This window comes from Entelurus aequoreus, linkage group LG05, assembly GCF_033978785.1.
Source record: "Entelurus aequoreus isolate RoL-2023_Sb linkage group LG05, RoL_Eaeq_v1.1, whole genome shotgun sequence".
NCBI lineage: Eukaryota > Metazoa > Chordata > Actinopteri > Syngnathiformes > Syngnathidae > Entelurus > Entelurus aequoreus.
Genome location: NC_084735.1, coordinates 59,947,201 through 59,966,077, shown reverse-complemented (window position 1 = coordinate 59,966,077; position 18,877 = coordinate 59,947,201). Strand labels below are relative to the sequence as shown.

General features: G+C 43.4%; 1 protein-coding gene across 10 annotated transcripts in view; it reads right to left on the bottom strand.

The window, feature by feature from the left end:
* The window catches only part of camkk1a (calcium/calmodulin-dependent protein kinase kinase 1, alpha a), a 207,455-nt gene that overhangs the window by 45,684 nt on the left and 142,894 nt on the right, over positions 1 to 18,877 (bottom strand). For all 10 annotated transcript variants that reach the window (XR_009826310.1, XR_009826311.1, XR_009826313.1 and 7 more), the window contains 2 exons: positions 15,511 to 15,710; positions 13,607 to 13,660 (listed from right to left, as the gene is read on the bottom strand). Coding sequence is in view for 5 of the 10 variants with exons in the window: in XM_062048496.1 (XP_061904480.1) it covers positions 13,607 to 13,660; positions 15,511 to 15,710 (254 nt within the window). In the remaining 5 variants the exon portion in view is untranslated. The remainder of the gene's footprint in view (positions 1 to 13,606; positions 13,661 to 15,510; positions 15,711 to 18,877) is intronic.

Genomic DNA, 18,877 nt, shown 5'->3' with positions numbered 1-18,877 from the left:
CTTTTAGGAATCCTTGTGTCTCGCACTACTGCAATCACACAATGATCACTCACATCATTAGGGAAAACACCAGATGCAACAAATTTAAAGGGCATATTTGTTAGAATTAAGTCAATGAGTGTAGCTTTTTGAGGGCATTTAGGATTAGGTCTTGTAGCTGAGTTAATTAATTGTGTTAAATTTAGAGATTCACACTGTGCTTTCAAAGAGTCAGACACAGATGTGAGCCAGTCCCAGTTCAGATCACCAACCATCACTATTTCATTGTATTTCAGTTGAGACAGAAGCTTCACAAGAGTAGATAGAGAATTACTAGGGGCAGATGGAGGCCTATAACACCCCACTACCATAATATGGTGATTTCTAGCTAATTCAATTTCAAGTGGTAACAGTTCAAGTTCTTTACTTACTGATTCAGAGAGGACTAATTTAACATCAAACCTCTGCTTAATATATATGGCCACTCCGCCACCTTTTCTTTGTCGGTCAGTACGATAGACATTACAGCCATGAATGTAAATATCTTTATCAAGCACAGATTGTTTAAGCCAAGTCTCAGATAAGACTACAATATCAGCATTTGTTGAGTTTATCCAGATCTTTATCATATCAAGTTTAGGGAGTAAACTCCGAACATTGATATGAATAATCCCAAGACCAGATCTAGTTTTAAATTCCGCAGGTGTAAAACATTGTGTAGGTGTATCAGGGCCTGGATTAGTCTCAACATTTCCTGAGAGCAATAACAATAATATAACTAAACATTTGCGCTTAAAGTTACCATCTTTTGAGTCTGTCTTTAATCTGTGAAAGTAAGTGCTCATAATAGGGGAAGATGCAGTAATGTTGACGTGATCTCTCAAAACAAGGAAACAATAAGAATGAATGGACACTACCATAGTATGCAGCCATTTTGTTTTGTCCAAAGTCACAGAAATCTTCAACTGAGATAAGGCCGAGGTTATTTTATAGTTGCCACTATGATGAAATGTCAAATTATCAAAGTTGTCATCTTGAAGTAGCATAGCTTGTAAGGGGGGGTGACCAGACCCATTTGGGACACCAGTAAAACCACACAAAAGTATAAAACACAATATAATGATTTGTGACATAGTGAGAGGAGAAGTTCCACTTGTTTTACCACTTTTGAAGATGTTAGCAGACAGGGCTGAAAGCTAGCAACCAAGGCCGATGGGTGGAAGCCCGTAGACAAAACCAATGGCTGGAGGCAAACAGCAGGCCGACAGTGGAGGGCCAGCAGCAGGCAGGCCAATGGTGAAAGGCCAGCAGCAGGCAGGCCGATGGTGGAATGGCTAGCAGCAGGCAGGCCGATGTTGGAAGGTTAACAGGCAAGCCGATGGTGGAAGGCTGGCAGCAAGCAGGCCGATGGTGGAATGGCTAGCAGCAGGCAGGCCGATGGTGAAATGGCTAGCAGCAAGCAGGCCGATGGTGGAATGGCTAGCAGCAGGCAGGCCGATGGTGAAATGGCTAGCAGCAAGCAGGCCGATGGTGGAATGGCTAGCGGCAGGCAGGCCGATGGTGGAATGGCAAGCAGCAAGCAGGCCGATGGTGGAATGGCTAGCAGCAAGCAGGCCGATGGTGCAATGGCTAGCAGCAAGCAGGCCGATGGGGGAATGGCTAGCAGCAAGCAGGCCGATGGTGGAATGGCTAGCAGCAAGCAGGCCGATGGTGGAAAGCTAGCAGCAGGCAGGCCGATGGTGGAATGGCTAGCAGCAAGCAGGCCGATGGTGGAATGGCTAGCAGCAAGCAGGCCGATGGTGGAATGGCTAGCAGCAAGCAGGCCGATGGTGGAATGGCTAGCAGCAGGCAGGCCGATGGTGGAATGGCTAGCAGCAGGCAGGCCGATGGTGAAAGGCTAGCAGCAAGCAGGCCGATGGTGGAATGGCTAGCAGCAAGCAGGCCGATGGTGGAATGGCTAGCAGCAAGCAGGCCGATGGTGGAATGGCTAGCAGCAGGCAGGCCGATGGTGAAAGGCTAGCAGCAAGCAGGCCGATGGTGGAATGGCTAGCAGCAAGCAGGCCGAGGATGGAAGGCCAGCAGCAGGCAGGCCGATGGTGGAATGGCTAGCAGCAAGCAGGCCGAGGATGGAAGGTTAGCAGCAGGCAGGCCGATGGTGGAAGGCCGATGGTGGAAGGCTAGCAGGCAGGCCGAGGGTGCTAGCTGTCTGCTACTGCTACCTGAACAGGTGGATTATAGGTAGGCCAAAGTCTATGGCAATCCAGTGACATTTGATGAGAAACTATCCACCAGAAATCCCACTCTGCAGATAATTTGTTTATCTTGCAGAGTACCACTCATTCAGACTACAAACAATTAAAATCTCATACATAAAAACACAAAAACTCAGACCTCAGGTAAGAACACACTGAACACAGAATAGACATGGCTGCCATCTTGGATTGTGGGCGTGACTTTCAGAAGTGGGAGGTAAGGTAACATACTTTAATGGAACAGTAAAGTACACATACAGTACGTAGGGATGATGTTCGAAACCGGTTCTACCGGTTGTTCGATAAGAAAAGAACCGTTCGATAAGAAAATAACTGATTCCATGGACTCGAATCCCTTTTTTTTTAATTATTATTTTTTTAATTTATTTATTTATTTATTTATTTTTTGTCCTGTCCAGCTTCTCAGGCAAATCATATAGTTGATGTAGATGCCCATATCGGCTGTTCAGATTTACTTTACAAAAGAGAAGTGTAGGATACTTCTCTTGTTGCCTTATTTGTATTTGACTTTATTAAATGTATTTATATCATCATTTGATGCAGCCGGGCCGGAGCAGGAGGGGATGGAAAGAGACAAAAAAGGAAGACAGAGGGGGTAATTGTGGGGACAAGAGGGGGATTAGACAGAGAGACAAAAACAACAACAGTAAACACAACAATAACAACAACAACAACAACAACAATAGAGCAACATCAGCAAATACGATATGTACAAATATGATGGTAAAAGTTATAGCAAAGAAGCAATTAGTGAAATAAATAATAATACAGAAATGACAATGAGCATTATTACACTACAAATGGAGCAATACAAACACCAATAGAAATAGCGCTATTGATAATGAACAATACCAATAATTTACCTCTATTATCAACAATACAGTTGTTCAAATGCAACAATACATATACGTAATGATAACTAGAGATACAAAAGAATGCAGAAAAATGGAGGGGAAGAAAGAGAAGCAACCTATATTAACCTTGTAGATTGTTATAGTAACAATAGGTTAAGCTTTGTCAGTGTGCCATGTGTTACCCAGTTTCCCCTAGAGCAACAACGTTAATATATGTTTGATGAAACGTGATTGTGTGCATGAGTGTATGTATGCATATGTACTTGTATATGTACAGAATGTGTATATGTATGTTTGTACAGTGAATGTATATGTACAGTATGTGTATGTGTTGTTTGTACAGTGAATGTGCGTGTGGATGTACGAACTTTAAGTATGTAGGTATGTACTGTATTTTTGTATGTATGTGGGAGCGTAGGTATCTATGTATGTATGAATAACGGTATGTATGTGAGTATATGTGTATTTGTATGTACAATATATTTGACTCCCAGTGTGTGTAGGAGCCAGAGTATGGCTCCAGCCACCCAGAGAGCCCAACCCACAAACAGCAGGTGTGGTGCCCAGGGAACCAGGGACCACCGACCCCACGCAGCCAGGCCGGCCAGCGACAGGAACCCCAGAGCCAGGCCCACCGTGCCGCCCGTAAGAGCCAGCAGCAGGCCGCAGACAGACGCACCCGGCAGAGGACAAGGCACGAGAGAAGCAGGGGACAGCCAGACCTCAAGCCAGCGAGAGACCACACCCCACACGGGCAGAAAGGCGGGACGCCCCGCACGGGGGGCCCAGAGACTCCCCGCAACCGGACGGGAAGACCGCCCCCGCCCCACCAGCAACCGGGCCCCCACCCCCGCAGAGCACGGCGCGGCCCGCCCCCGGCCACCCCACCCAAGCCGACCGCCGTAGGACCGCCCAGTACGGGGCCACGGGTACCACCCACCCCCCGCAGGGACCCCAACGATAGAGATGGAACAACCAGCAACCACCCTGTCGAGTTCCCCCCCTGAGGGAGGGGAACAATAAAAAATAATCAAATCCCTTTTTGAGAACCGGTTCCCGTTATCGAGGTCACTATAGTAAAGAAATAGAGTTGGTTCTTTATTCGAATCCCTGGGAACGAATCCTGTCCCACAGGAAATGCCCTGTGGCACGTCCCAGGAAATGACGTAGCTCAGTCATTAGGCGGCAGATACAGAAGCAGCAACAACAATGGACCGGAAAAAACGCCTCAAAGCATGACTTCATTTTACAAAAAAATACGAGGACTGCAGTAACTGCAGTAATGTTAGCTAGACTAACGTTACCTAAGCATAGTCAGTGGCTAACGGTAACGTTAACGTTAGCCTTTTTGTATGTGTCTGATAACGTTAACGTTATCTTGTAGCCTACACCACTCCAGAGTTTGCAGGTCTGTCTAATAAACTAGTGCTTTCTTTCTTTCTTTAGTTTATTTCGTACATGAACACACTTACGGCATAACACATCACAGTTTCATATCATTTCACTTTACATCATGTCCGAAAAGGAGTAGGAAGAAGTAACGCTTATTTAATCCTATCCCTTTCCCACTTCAGAGCGTTTACAAATATATACATCATTTACTGACCTTTTTATAATAAAATAACATCTGTGAATTAGTATATACAACAGTTTTGTAATATGTAATTAATTAATTCAGTCATTATTAATATACTGAGATGAAGAATATCTTATTTTCAATAAGGTTGAAAGTATTTCTCATAATTCTTCTTTGTACTTTGTAAGCACTATTAAATTGAACAACATGTGGATCATATCAGTACAATGTTTAACTTCATTACTTAATCCATTCCATCATTTAATTCCACACACTAATGCTAAAGACTTAATAACAGACACCCTAGTCTTCACATTCAGCTAATTTCCCCCCTAATTCTATGCTGTGTCTGTCCCTCATTTTCCCTCCAGGACAAGGACGTGCAGTCATTCCTGGAGGAGGCCACACTGATGGACCCCAGAAGGATGTTCCAATAGCAGCAGAAGTGCACTTTTTGGAGAGCTGTATTATTTTCAGTTTTGTGCCCAAGGGACTGATTTTATTTAACACTATATTATTATTTATACACCTATAGTGATCACAGAGACAGGTTGTTTTTGTGTTACTGTATATATTTGTTTTTCTGAAAAATCCCACTTAATATACTTTGGGTAACAACAGTCAATATTTTTATTTTTATTTTTTAGGGGGGTAACAACAGTCAATATTTATTTATTTATTTTATTTTATTTTTCTTATCAAATAAAAGTGAGCTTTTGTTAAACCAAATATTGTGGGTTTTTTTCCATATACAACAACCTATCTGGATTCGATAAGAGAATCGATAAGGAATCGGTCCGATAAGAGGATTCGATAATGGGCTCAAACTCGATAATTTCTTATCAAACATCATCCCTACACATACAATACTTTTATAATTCACATTTATACTATGAGGCTAGCATTAAGGTTTTAGAATGGTCTTCCCCAAGTCCTGACTTAAACGTGTGAACAATGCTTAGGAAACAAGTCCATGGGACGGCGTGGCGAAGTTGGTAGAGTCGCTGTGCCAGCAATCGGAGTGTTGCTGGTTACTGGGGTTCAATTCCCACCTTCTACCTTCATAGTCACGTCCGTTGTGTCCTTGGGCAAGACACTTCCCCCTTTGCCTCTGATGGCTGCTGGTTAACGCCTTGCATGGCAGCTCCCGCCATCAGTGTGTGAATGTGTGTGTGAATGGGTAAATGTGGAAATACTGTCAAAGCGCTATACAAGTACAACCCATTTATCATTATTTATCATATCAGAAAACCAACAAATTTAGCAGAACTGCACCAATTTTGTCAAGAGGAGTGGTCAAAAATTCAACCAGAGGCTTGCCAGAAGCTTGTGGATGGCTACCAAAAGCGCCTAATTGCAGTGAAACTTGCCAAGGGACATGTAACCAAATATTAACATTGCTGTATGTATACTTTTGACCCAGCAGATTTGGTCACATTTTCAGTAGACCCATAATAAATTCATAAAACAACCAAATTTCATGAATGTTTTTGTGACCAACAAGTATGTGCTCCAATCACTCTATCACAAAAAAATAAGAGTTGTAGAAATGATTGGAAACTCAAGACAGCGATGACATTATGTTCTATACAAGTGTATGTAAACTTTTGATCACGACTGTATCTATGTATTATACTATACATTTATATTATACATGTATACTGCATTATACATTTCTACTATAATGAAACATTTCTACTATACAGTTATACTAAACGTTTATTCTATACAGTTATACTAAACATTTATACTACACTATACATGTTTACTATAATGTCACTGTATACTACAAATTTATACCAAACTTTACATTTATACTAGATATACATTTATACTACAATTACAGGAGGTCTGTGCTCTTGTGTTTCTCCCCGTGTGTTCTTGATGTTTCCCTCTTGTTTTTGTGTGTTTTTGCAACGAGTGTTGGCACTTTTGTGACTGCTGCGCTGCTTTTTAGTGCTTTTTTCTGATCTTTTGGACCTGCCTTGTGGAGCCTTGAGGTGCTGGACTCTTTGTCACACCAGAGTTTAAGTAGTCCGGAAAAGATGCAGAGCAAGATACAGAGCAACGGAGCTCGTGTTGAGCGTCATTTAATGAGAATGTATCGGACACTTCGGTCTCCCCTGGATATATTGTAGATCATGGTTGTATCAGCTCTTTTAAGAGCACAGAGCAAGGTTCAGAGCTCTTTTTTTTGGTGCAAGTTTTTTATATTTTTGCTGTGTGTGTGTCTGTCCACATTATGCCGGGCGACTAACATCTAAAGTCGACCCAAACTTATAAAATTGGGACTACGGAGTGAGCAAGATGTCCCAGCTGAGTTTCTTCGCTTACACGAGATACCGGCGGACATAGCCAGGACACTGGGCTCTCCGTAGATTAAATTTCCCAGGAGAAGGAGGCGTAGGGACAAGAAGCGGGGCTGCAGAGCTGGCGCGCTAGCCAGGCTCCGCAAGCTGCCATTCAAACCATCGCTTCCCAGCATTTTTTTTATCAAATGCAAGATCCCTCGCCAACAAGCTGGACGCGCTGAAGCTGCAGATTGCGATAAATAAGATCGTAGGGGACAGCTGCATTCTGATCATCACGGAGACGTGGCTTCAACCGCTCACGGCTATTGAGCTGACTAGCTGGCTGTTGTCTTTACCAGGATTTTCAACCAGTCCTTGTCCCAGTACATCGTCCCACCCTGTCTAAAGGCCTCTGTTATTGTCCCACTGCCAAAAAAACTGCAGTAAACAGCTTGAATGCCTAATGTCCAGTGGCACTTACACCAATCATTATGAAGTGCTTTGAAACTCCGGTTCGGGGGCACATCACTTTAAGTCTGCCACCTGCATTGGACTCTCACCACTTTGCGTACAGGGCCAACAGATCTACAGAGGATGCTATCGCAACAGCCCTCCACACTGCTCTAAGCCACCTAGAGCAGCAGGGGAGCTACGCAAGGGTATTCTTTGTTGATTTTAGCTCTGTGTTCAATACCATCCTCCCCCACAGACTGGTGCCCAAACTGACGGGGCTGGGACTGTCTTCCTCCATCTGCCACTGGATCCTGGACTTCCTGACAAATCACTCTCAGAGGGTGAGAGTAGGCTCCCACCTCTGAGCATCCATCAGTATCAGCACAGGCTCCCCCCAAGGCTGCGTGCTAAGCCCCCTACACTCATGACTACACCCCTGCCCATGCCAGCAATACCACTATTAAATTTGCAGACGACACCACAGTAGTGGGACACATTTCTAAGAGAGATGAGTCTCCCTACAGAAATGAAGTGGAGCGGCTGACTGGGTGATGCAGGTAAAATAACCTGGTCCTTAACACCACCAAGACGAAGGAGCTAATCATGGACTTCCGGAGGAAAAAAACGGAAAGTATCCAACCACTGTACATAAACGGGGACTATGTGGAGAGCAGTGTTGGGACTAACGCGTTACTAAGTAACGCGTTACTGTAACGCCGTTAGTTTCGGCGGTAACTAGTAATCTAACGCGTTATTTTTTATATGCAGCAGTAACTCAGTTACCGTTACTGCATGATGCGTTACTGCGTTATTTTACGTTATTTTTATGTAGTATCGGCTAGAAACAGAAGATCTGAGTGTGTTTTATTGGAGCGCTCCGGTGGAAAATAAGAGGCGTGCTTTCTGTGGGTGGGGGAAAGCACGCCTCCCCGCAGGGGAGACGTTCCTCCAGAGCCGTACTTCGGGGCTAACAACCTTCACTTTACCCGGAAGAGGGTCTATACAGCTGAGGGTGAATGACGAGACCGGCGGTTTGTTGCAACTTTGTGACTTTATTGGACGCAGCCATCCACCAAGCTAGAACACCTACACGCACTCACTGTCACCGCTCCCTCACCTCTCTCGCCCACTCACTCACTGACGTCACTCACCTCACATGTTGTCATATCTTAAAGGGCCACACATACACACATACGCTACTCTCATAACAACTAACAAGACATCATGGTGAAGCCAGAAGTCGAGTTTTTTAACATGGAGACATTCTCAATACTTTTCTTTTGTCGAGCACAAAGAAAATAACATTTTAGTTAAATGTAAGTTGTGTCTTGGATCAAAGATCCTATCTACTTAGAGTTAAAGTTAAAGTGCCATTATGTTGCAGCTATTTAAAATAGTTTTGTCAATTTTTTCTGGCCTGAAATAAATTGGCCCTTTGAAACATATCGTTGTCTTTGTGTGTTGTATGTAGACTACATTGTTTGTGTGTTGTATGTAGACCACATTGCTTTCTGAGTTCAGTGATGCAAATGCATGTCAAGTTGACCAACAGATGGTATTATTCTCCAGTGCAATAACAGTACTGAAATGAAGGCTAAAAGGGCATTAATGGGAGCCTTAAAAAAAAGGGGAAAAAAAGAAGTAACTAAATAGTTAATTTTCACAGTAACGCATTACTTTTTGGTGTAAGTAACTGAGTTACTTTTGAAATAAAGTAACTAGTAATTGTAACTAGTTACTAGTTTTCAGTAACTAACCCAACACTGGTGGAGAGGGTCTCTAATTTCAGGTTCCTGGGCATCCAGATCGAGGAAGACCTGTCGTGGTGTGCGAACACCTCAGTGACCATCAAAAAGGCACAGCAGAGACTTTACTTTCTGAGACTCCTCAGAAAAACCTCTTGTCACAAAAACTGCTTGTGTCTTTTTATCGCTGCTCAGTAGAGTGTGTTGACATACTGCATGTGTGTATGGTATGCCAGCTGCACAGCGGCAGAGAGAAACACACTTCAGAGGGTCATAAAAACTGCCATGAAGATCACTGGCTGCTCTCTCCCCTCCCTAGATGAACTGCACAGTGCCAGGTGCCTCAAAAAGGCCCAAAACATCATAAGGGACCCATCTCACCCCGGACATAAACTTTTTGAACTGCTGCCCTTGGGCAGGAGATACAGGACAATAAAATGCCGGACAAACAGGTTCAAGAACACTTTTTACCCGAGAGCAATAGTGTCGCTGAACACAATTAAGGCATACAAAAGAGTGACTGTGCATGTGAGCAGTGTACTCGGTATTTTATGTTTTTTTAATGTATTATTTTTATCTATTTATCTTAGTATCATGTTCCTATGTTTTTTTTAGTGTCATTATGAATTTGCACTGAATAAGTTTGCTTGCAATGTACAATGACAATAAAGATATACTCTATTCTATTCTTAATGTACTTATGTCCTTTGTGTTCTTTAATGTTTCCCTCTTGTTTTTATACCAAGATAGTGCCGCGGATGGCCACCACATTACTGTGCGCTCTTGTAGTTGTTGCGTTTTTCTTTATTTCTTCCCTTGAACAAAGAGATCACAGTCTACCAAGTCCAAATTTCTTGTGCGTTAAACATACTTGGCCAATAAAGCGGGTTATGATTCTGATACTATAAGATTTATACTATGCATTTAAAATACTATGCATTTATACCATACATGTTATACTATATGGAAACATTTATATTGTTTATTTATACTACACATTTATAGTATAATGACACAACTACACAACAGTAGCGTTTCAAGTAATAGAAGCTCATTTTACACTATTCTCTACACACAAGTAGTATGTATCTCCAATAACAGATACAAGATATAAAGATGCTATATTTTACAAACAAAACGTCACTTAAGGGATTGTAAAGTTCTCCATATCAACTCGGAACAATGGAATGGAAGTTGAAAAATGCTCTGGTAGTGGTTTATACTATATTTAAAAGATCGATTCACTCATTTTGTTGTCAATTCAAAAGAGATTCAGCCTCAAAAAGGTCATCTAATCATCATGCGGAAGCTCAGCGCCCAGGTCGACCGAGGTCACTCCCACTTTCCATACACTTCCAGAGACACAGCGCGTCTGATGGGCGTGACAAAGCCAAGCATGCATTTAATGATGATCTACTTTGGCTGCAGTGGAACAGCCCATTCTATACTCCACTATTGAAGTCAATGGATGCTATGCTTCAACACTCTTTGATGCACTATGATGCTACCACAATCAACATGCAGATTCAAGCCCAACCAGAAGGAGCCGTTGTTGTGGCCGACTTGAGGTGAGAATACTTTGGACCAGGTTTACTGTAATCTGAAGCGATCCGACAAGACAGCGCCTCTCCCCCACCTGAATAAGTCTGACCATCTCTCCCTGCTCCTTGTTTCTGCCTACTTCATCCCCCAGAAGAGGAACAAACATTCCAGCTTAGGACTGTTTCCAGACCACGGCATGATCAGTGTTCGTCTATCTGGAGCGACAAGAGCAGACATATGCTGTCTTATATTATCAATCAATCAATCAATTAATGTTTATTTATATAGCCCTAAATCACAAGTGTCTCAAAGGGCTGTACAAGCCACAACGACATCCTCGGTACAGAGCCCACATATGTATTAGACACTGTACAGACACTGTCACTGTAGATAAACGAAGCCGGGTTTATCTGAACCAAAATCTGCGGATGACCTCAGAGAAGGAGGCGCTTTTAAGGGCCTGAAACTCTGCCTTCCACTCGAGGGACAGAGAGCAATACAGCAGGGCTCGATCTGACATCAGGAGGGACATCAAGTATAGGAGGAAACTGGAGGCGCACCTTGACAACAAAGACTCACGACGGGTGTGAGAAGGCATCTAACACCTGACAAGCCAACAACAAGGAAGACTCGCAGCAGAGGAACTCAATCACTTCTTTGCCCGTTTTGAATCATCAAGACAAGCCAAACCCAAATGCCCCCCCTACCCTTTAGACCACAACCGCTCGTCCTTCAAGAACACCAGGTGAGGTGGGCATTGAAGGCTATAAACCTGCGTAAAGTGGCTGGGCTGGATGGCATACTGGGAAAAGTGCTCTGGGACTGTGTATACCAGCTGGCGGGAGTACTGACAGGGATATTCAATTTATCCCTGGCACAAGCCCAAGTCCTGTCCTGTCTTAGGTCAGCCACTGTCATCCTAGTCCCCAAGAGGACTAGGATGACTTAAATAACTAAAGACCAGTGGTACTGAGGTTTGTGGTTATCAAGTGTTTTGAAAGACTTGTTTTTCAATATATGCCAGCCTGCCTCCCCCAGAACTTTGATTTACACCAGTTTGCCTAATTGCCAAACTGGTCCACATAGGACACCATCGCCACTGCTCTCCACTCAGCAGTGAAACATTTGGAACCTATAATAATAATAATAATAATGGAATAGATTTTATATCGCGCTTTTCTATTGTTAGATACTCAAAACGCTCACAGAGAAGTGGGAACCCCTCATTCATTCACACCTGGTGGTGGTAAGCTACATTTGTAGCCATATCTGCCCTGGGATAGACTGACAGATGCGAGGCTGCCAGTTTGCGCCTACGGCCCCTCCGACCACCACCTACCATTCATTCATCATTCATTCACCAGTGTGAGCGGCACCGGGGGCAAGGGTGAAGTGTCCAGTTTTATGATCGCTCAGCACAAGAAATACTTTACACACATACAGTTGTTGACAAAATACACTGTACATTATATACCTCAGCTAACTAAACTATGGAAATGTATAATATAATTCATATAGCAATACGGTCTCACTGCACAGCAGGCCAGCAGTTAGCCGAATCATTGCGCACAATCCATGTTGAGGCACAAATCAGTGACGTGCCTCAACTGGCTGCTGATCACCACACCGTCTCTTCTCAGTATTTGAACGGCAAATGTGAAAATAAAAATACAAATAATCTAAAACTGGTGAAGTTAAATGGAAAATAACTTTAGTATAATCACTGGATACATATAACAATTTAATTAATTTGTTTTCTTTTTACTTTTTTTTTTCTTTCCATGATGGCAGGTGAGGCCGTGCCTCCCCTGCCTCTAGTGACTGCACGCCACTGTTTAAGTTCCTGAGAACTTACATCTCGGACAACCTCACATGAACTGCCAGTATGTCAGCGCTAGTCAAAAAGACACAGCAGAGGCACAGCAAAGACAGCAGGCTTGTGTGCTGCAGAGGAACCAACTTGAGGTATCTTTTTATCGAGCCACCATAGAGCCAGTGCTGATGTACTGCGTAACTGTGTGGTTTGCTGCCTGCTCTGCTGCAGAAAGGAAGAGCCTTAGGACAGCAGAGAAGACTATAGGCCGCCCTCTGCCCTCCCTAGAGGACATTGCTCAGACAGCTCTCTTCCTCTGCAGCACTTGTTCAACCTGCTGCCATCAGGGAAGATATTTCAGGCACACATGAGGCACACATGAGCTGGATGAACAGTTAAAAACAGTTTAGAACCTGTCCCAATAGCTTGCACTGTTTTTCAATGGTGCATTAGTGTTCGTACCGGTATTTTTGTACTGTAAATTCCGGACTATAATCCGCTATTTTTTTCCTATGCATTGAACCCTGCAGTTTATAAATCGGTGCGCCTAATTCATGCATTTTTCTTCGCTGACGGCCATAAGGAAAATTGTTTTAAAAAAACAAAACAAAAAACAAGCAAATACAATTAATAGATGTGGTATTTTTTGTGCTATGGCGCCATCTTTTGGATGAGTTTGCTCACTGCAGGTGCTACAGTGCTGCTCTTCTGTTTAGACTTAGCTTTCAACCTGGAATTGCCGTTCCATTTACTTGTTGCCCATAGCGTTTTTACTCGAAAGGATTCATTCTTCACTCCAAGCGATATTTGTAAGTTCTTATTGACTAAACCGTCCCATGTGTGATGTCTGTAAGAGTGTTTTCATGGATATTTGTACGCGCTATCGTAATGTAATTGATAGGATAAGCTAATATACTAACTTGCTATACTATACATTTGTACCACACATTTATATTATTCTACATATGTATACTGCACATTGATACTATACCAATACATTCCTAGTGTACATGTATACTCAAGTGACACATTCAAGTGGTCAGTGGAGTGTTGACTGCTGGGAAAAAGATGTAAACTTGCCTTTCCAAAGACAAAACAGTAGAGAGTGATTCCCATGGCCCAAACATCCAGCGCCTGTAGAAACATAACAACATGTCATATACACCTTTGTGTGTTGGAGAAGATTACAAATAGATGCCATTGCATATCATCAGTAAAAGTGCAGGTATATATTCAGCTTGGTAATGCTTTTTAAAGTAATAATAGATGAATAGAAAATAACTTGTTGTTCATAAAAATTTGTAAATATGTGATAGATGATATAGCATGTCTTATTTATTAACAAGAATCAATACGGTTGTCAGGATTCTACTTCTTTGTACTTTGCAAACGGTTTGAGTTTGAACATAATAGTCCATTGTTTATTTAATCAATTCGATCATTTAAATCTAGATACTGATGTACTAAAGGTTTTAAGTGTTGCACGTGCAAACACATGTTTTAAGTTAGATTTTTCTTTAAGGTTATATTTATCTTCTTTTATTGAGAAGAATTGTTGTACATTTTTGGGTAGCACGTTATAGTTTGCTGTGTACATAATTTTAGCTGTTTGCAAATGCACCAAAACCATTGAATTTCAATATTTTTATTTCAATAAATAAAGGGTTTGAATGTTCTCGATATCCAACATTATGTGTTATTCTAACTGACGTATGTTTGTAAAAGGGTTACTGAATGAGGCTTACTTTTGTAAATATCTCCCCATATTGCTACACAATATGTTACATATGGTAACACTAGAGAGCAGTAGAGAATATGGAGTAATTTTTGGTCCACAACATCCATCCATCCATCCATCCATTTTCTACCGCTTGTCCCTTTCAGCTGCATTCGGGCGGTAGGCGGGGTACACCCTGGACAAGTCGCCACCTCATCGCAGGACCAACACAGATAGACAGACAACATTCACACTCACATTCACACACTAGGGCCAATTTAGTGTTGCCAATCAACCTATCCCAAGGTCATATTTAGCTTTATTCAACATTGAAGCATGTCTTGCCACCTTATGTTGTATATTTTATGTGAGATTTTCAGTGTGTTTTATCTTCTAATATTTCACTTAGAAATATGATTTATTTTATCCTGTCAATGTCTACTCTATTTGTCTGACTTTTTGTTCTGTTGTTACCGAATAGCATTATTTTAGTCTTACTGAGATTCAAGGATAATCTGTTTTTGTCAAACCATCAATGCATACATTTTCTACCATATGTCCCTCTCACCATCTCTTTAATTTGTTAATTTCCTCTGTTATTATTTATATTACCTTCTGTGTGTTTTATCCTAAACAAAACACAGTCGTGCAGTGTGCGCATTGGACTAACTTTGTTGTTGACTTCAGTCTTTATGAGTTGTATATTTTATGTACTTGTAGTGTGGAAGCTGATATCTTCAGTGTTGTCCACTTCCTTCATGTATTTGAGAACAAGTACTTTGACGTAATTCTTCCTGTTGTCAATTTCAAAAGCTTCATGTACATCTGATAGTTGGTTCTAAGTGTCTTGAATTTTCCCTGATTATTAAAGTTGTGCTTTTTTTTTTTTTTTTGCAAAAGTCTGGGTTGTGTTTTGTCAGATTTTAATTTGACGTTTGTTCTGTCCTTTGACTCTGCTCCAGCCAAGCCACCAGTGTGTTTTATGTTGTTAAACTTTACAATGATGACACTGTTTGTTATTCCTGACACACATTCGATTTGAATCTTCATGTTATTGAAGCACTCAAGTTGCGCATATTTGGAAATAATTTGCATCAAAATGATATGAGTTATTTTGTTTTCTGTTAATAGCACACAGAGTGGGATAAGATCCAAAGCGAAGAGGATGAGCCCAAGAAATGATCCCTGGGGGACGCCACAGTGAAGGAGGGCAGTGGATCAAATGTAGGCTACTGTGTCTATCAAGCATCATGAGAAACCAACTTACCTTCCCACTGAAGCTCTTGCGCTTGTCTGACAAGGTCTCGGGAGCCATGAAGGCAGGAGTACCAGCTGTGCTGGACAGCATGGCATCACTTCCCTCAAACTGGTTGCTCACTCCAAAATCTGCAATCTTCACATGGCCGTCATCCCCGAGCAACAAATTAGAAGGTTTGATGTCCCTGTGAACAATCTTCTGGTAGTGCACTGTGGACACACAAGTGCAAGTTAATCTGCTGGCCAAAGAAAGAGGACACTTATATTTGATTGGACCGTCTTTAGCTTCAATTACGGCATATTTTTCCTTTGTTATCGTTTCTACTAGCTTCTGCAAAATCACAAAATATTTTCCAGTTCAAAGCTGCATTCTTGTTCTGTATTGTTGTGGTGCAGAATTATTGGTGACAGTCTTCTTACATCCCAAAGATTGTCAAAGTGGTACAGGCTTGGCTGTATTTGGGAAAATGGTGTCACATGCTGCCTAATCCACATGATGAATCCTGGCGGAATATGTCAGTACCATCAGGGAAGAAAAAAGACATTGATAGAATAATCTGCTCATTCATATACTCCTGCAGTCAGCTGAGTGTGTCCTTTGGCTAATAATGTTGCTAAACCGAGACCTGACCAAACACGCCAGTCCTATTTGCTTCGTTACCAAGATGGCGGCGCCCTGACGGGCTGCGGCTTGCAGACGCTCATGGTAGTATAGAACAATTTGGCAAAAATACTGGACAATTCTGTAAATTTCATGGCTGGCTTACAGCGTGGACACTCCGTGGTCACATACGACCGCCAGACAATTCTAGATGTGGATAGATCGGGCCGTTTTGGACTGAAAGATGCGTGTACGTTGGACCTCCTCGCTAGCATGGGAATACTTCGCCGGCTACATCCAGCGGCCTTTGACGCAGCGGAGTCAAGTACCAGCGGGGATCGTCAACGGAAGACACGTAAGCGGTGTGATCGGAAGCAGAAGCTGGGATGCCGAGCGGGGCTAACAACAAAGCTAAAGGCTAATCCCCACAGAACGCCGCTTCCTTCCATCCTGCTTTCAAAAGTCCGCTCCCTGGAGAACAAACTGGACTACTTGAAGCTGGATTTAAATGCAAGACGCGAGATGAGAGACTGTTGCGCCATATTTCTAACAGAAACGTGGTTGAAACCATCTATTCCGGACGAGGCAGTTAGCATCGAGGGGCTAACTATGTTTCGGTCGGACAGGAGCAGAACTCTCACTGGTAAATCCCGAGGCGGTGGTGTTTGCATATACGTCAACAATAACTGGTGCAATAATGGGAAGAAGTATCACGTCACTACTCTCCTGATGTTGAACTATTAACTATAAAATGCAGGCCAATTTATTTACCCCGGGAATTCAGTGCTATTATCTTCACAGTAGTGTACATTCCTCCCAGTGCTAACATCAAAGAAGCTTTGAATGCTTTGTACTTCTCCATCAATGAACTGCAAACTACACATCCAGAGGGAGTTTTCATTGTGGCAGGGGATTTTAATCAAGCTAACATGAAAACAGTTTTCCCTCATTTCCATCAATATGTGAATTTTGCAACCAGGGGTGGAAGCAAGCTGGACTTGGTTCATAGTAATATTAAACAGGCATATAAAGCTGCACCACGCCCCCACCTCGGCTCCTTAGACCATCTATCTGTGATGCTAATTCCTGCATACAAGCCCCTGCTGATCAGGAAGCAAGCTACAGTGAAGCAGGTGAGGACCTGGCCAGAAGGAGCAATGTCAGCATTACACGACTGCTTCGAAACCACAGACTGGGACATGTTCAAAGCAGCCGCCACCGAAAATCACCACACATGTGTGGAGGAGGATGTAGAGTCTGTGTCCGCATACATTCAGAAGTGCATGGAGGATGTCAGTGTGATCAAGAACATCCCCACACGGGCCAACGAGAAACCCTGGATGAACAGTGAGGTACGTGCAATGCTGAAGGCTCGGAACAAGGCTTTCAAGTCTGGCGACATGGTGGCATTAAAATCAGCCAGAGCTAACCTGAACCGTGCCATTAAGGTTGCAAAGCGTGCTCACAGTCAGAAAGTGCAGGACTTCTTCGAGAACCCTACAAACACTAGACGAATGTGGCAGGGCATACAGGTCATCACGGACTATAAAGCTTCCCCCTGTCCCTGTGACAACAGTATCAGCTGCCTAGATGACCTTAACAACTACTTTGCAAGGTTTGAGGCACTTAACACCATTCCGGCGAGAAAATCCATCCCTCGCCCTGATGAGCAGCCGCTCAACCTGGATATAGCGGATGTCCGGAAAACCCTGAGGAGAGTGAACCCCCAGAAAGCACCAGGACCTGATGACTGGTGCTTAAGGGATGTGCAGACCAGCTGGGTTCTCACAGACATCTTCAACATCTCGCTGACCCAGGCTGCGGTACCATCATGTTTTAAGATGGCCACAATCATTCTAGTGCCAAAAAAACCCTCAATCTCCTCCCTCAATGATTACCACCCCGTTGCACTCACCCCATCATAATGAAGTGCTTCGAGAGGCTGGTAAAGGAATATATTGTCTCCAGACTTCCCCCCACATTCGACCCATACCAGTTTGCTTATCGCCCTAACCGCTCCACAGAGGACGCTCTTTCCTCTGCACTCCACCTGAGCTTAGAACATCTGGAAGGAAAGGACACACACGTGCGGATGTTGTTCCTGGACTTCAGCTCAGCATTCAACACCATCATCCCGCAGCACTTGGTGAGCCAACTGGCCCCTCTTGGTTTCAGTACCCCCCTTTGCAACTGGCTGCTTGACTTCCTCACAGACAGATCCCAATCTGTGAGAGTGGGCAACAACACCTCCAGTACCATCTCCCTGAGCACCGGCTCCCCCCAGGGCTGTGTCCTGAGTCCGCTGCTGTTCACGTTGATGACCCATGACTGCTGCGCCAGGTCCACTACTAACCGCATTGTGAAGTATGCGGACGACAAGACGGTAGTGGGCCTCATCCGTGACAACAATGACATGGACTACAGGGAGAAGGTGAAACATCTGGTTGACTGGTGCAGAACCAACAACCTGGTCCTGAATGCCAACAAGACCAAAGAGATCATCGTTGACTTCGGGAAGCACCAGTCCAGCCACGCTCCACTCTACATCAACGGCACAGCGGTGGAGATAGTAAGCAGCACCAAGTTCCTGGGGGTGCAGATAACTGACAATATAACCTGGTCCCTACACACCGGAGCTCTTGTAAAAAGAGCTCAGCAGCGCATGCACTTTTTGCGTCGTATGAAAAGAGCACAGCTTCCTCCCCCCATTCTCACCACATTCTACAGAGGCACTATAGAGAGCCTGCTGACCAACAGCATCTCTGTCTGGACTGGA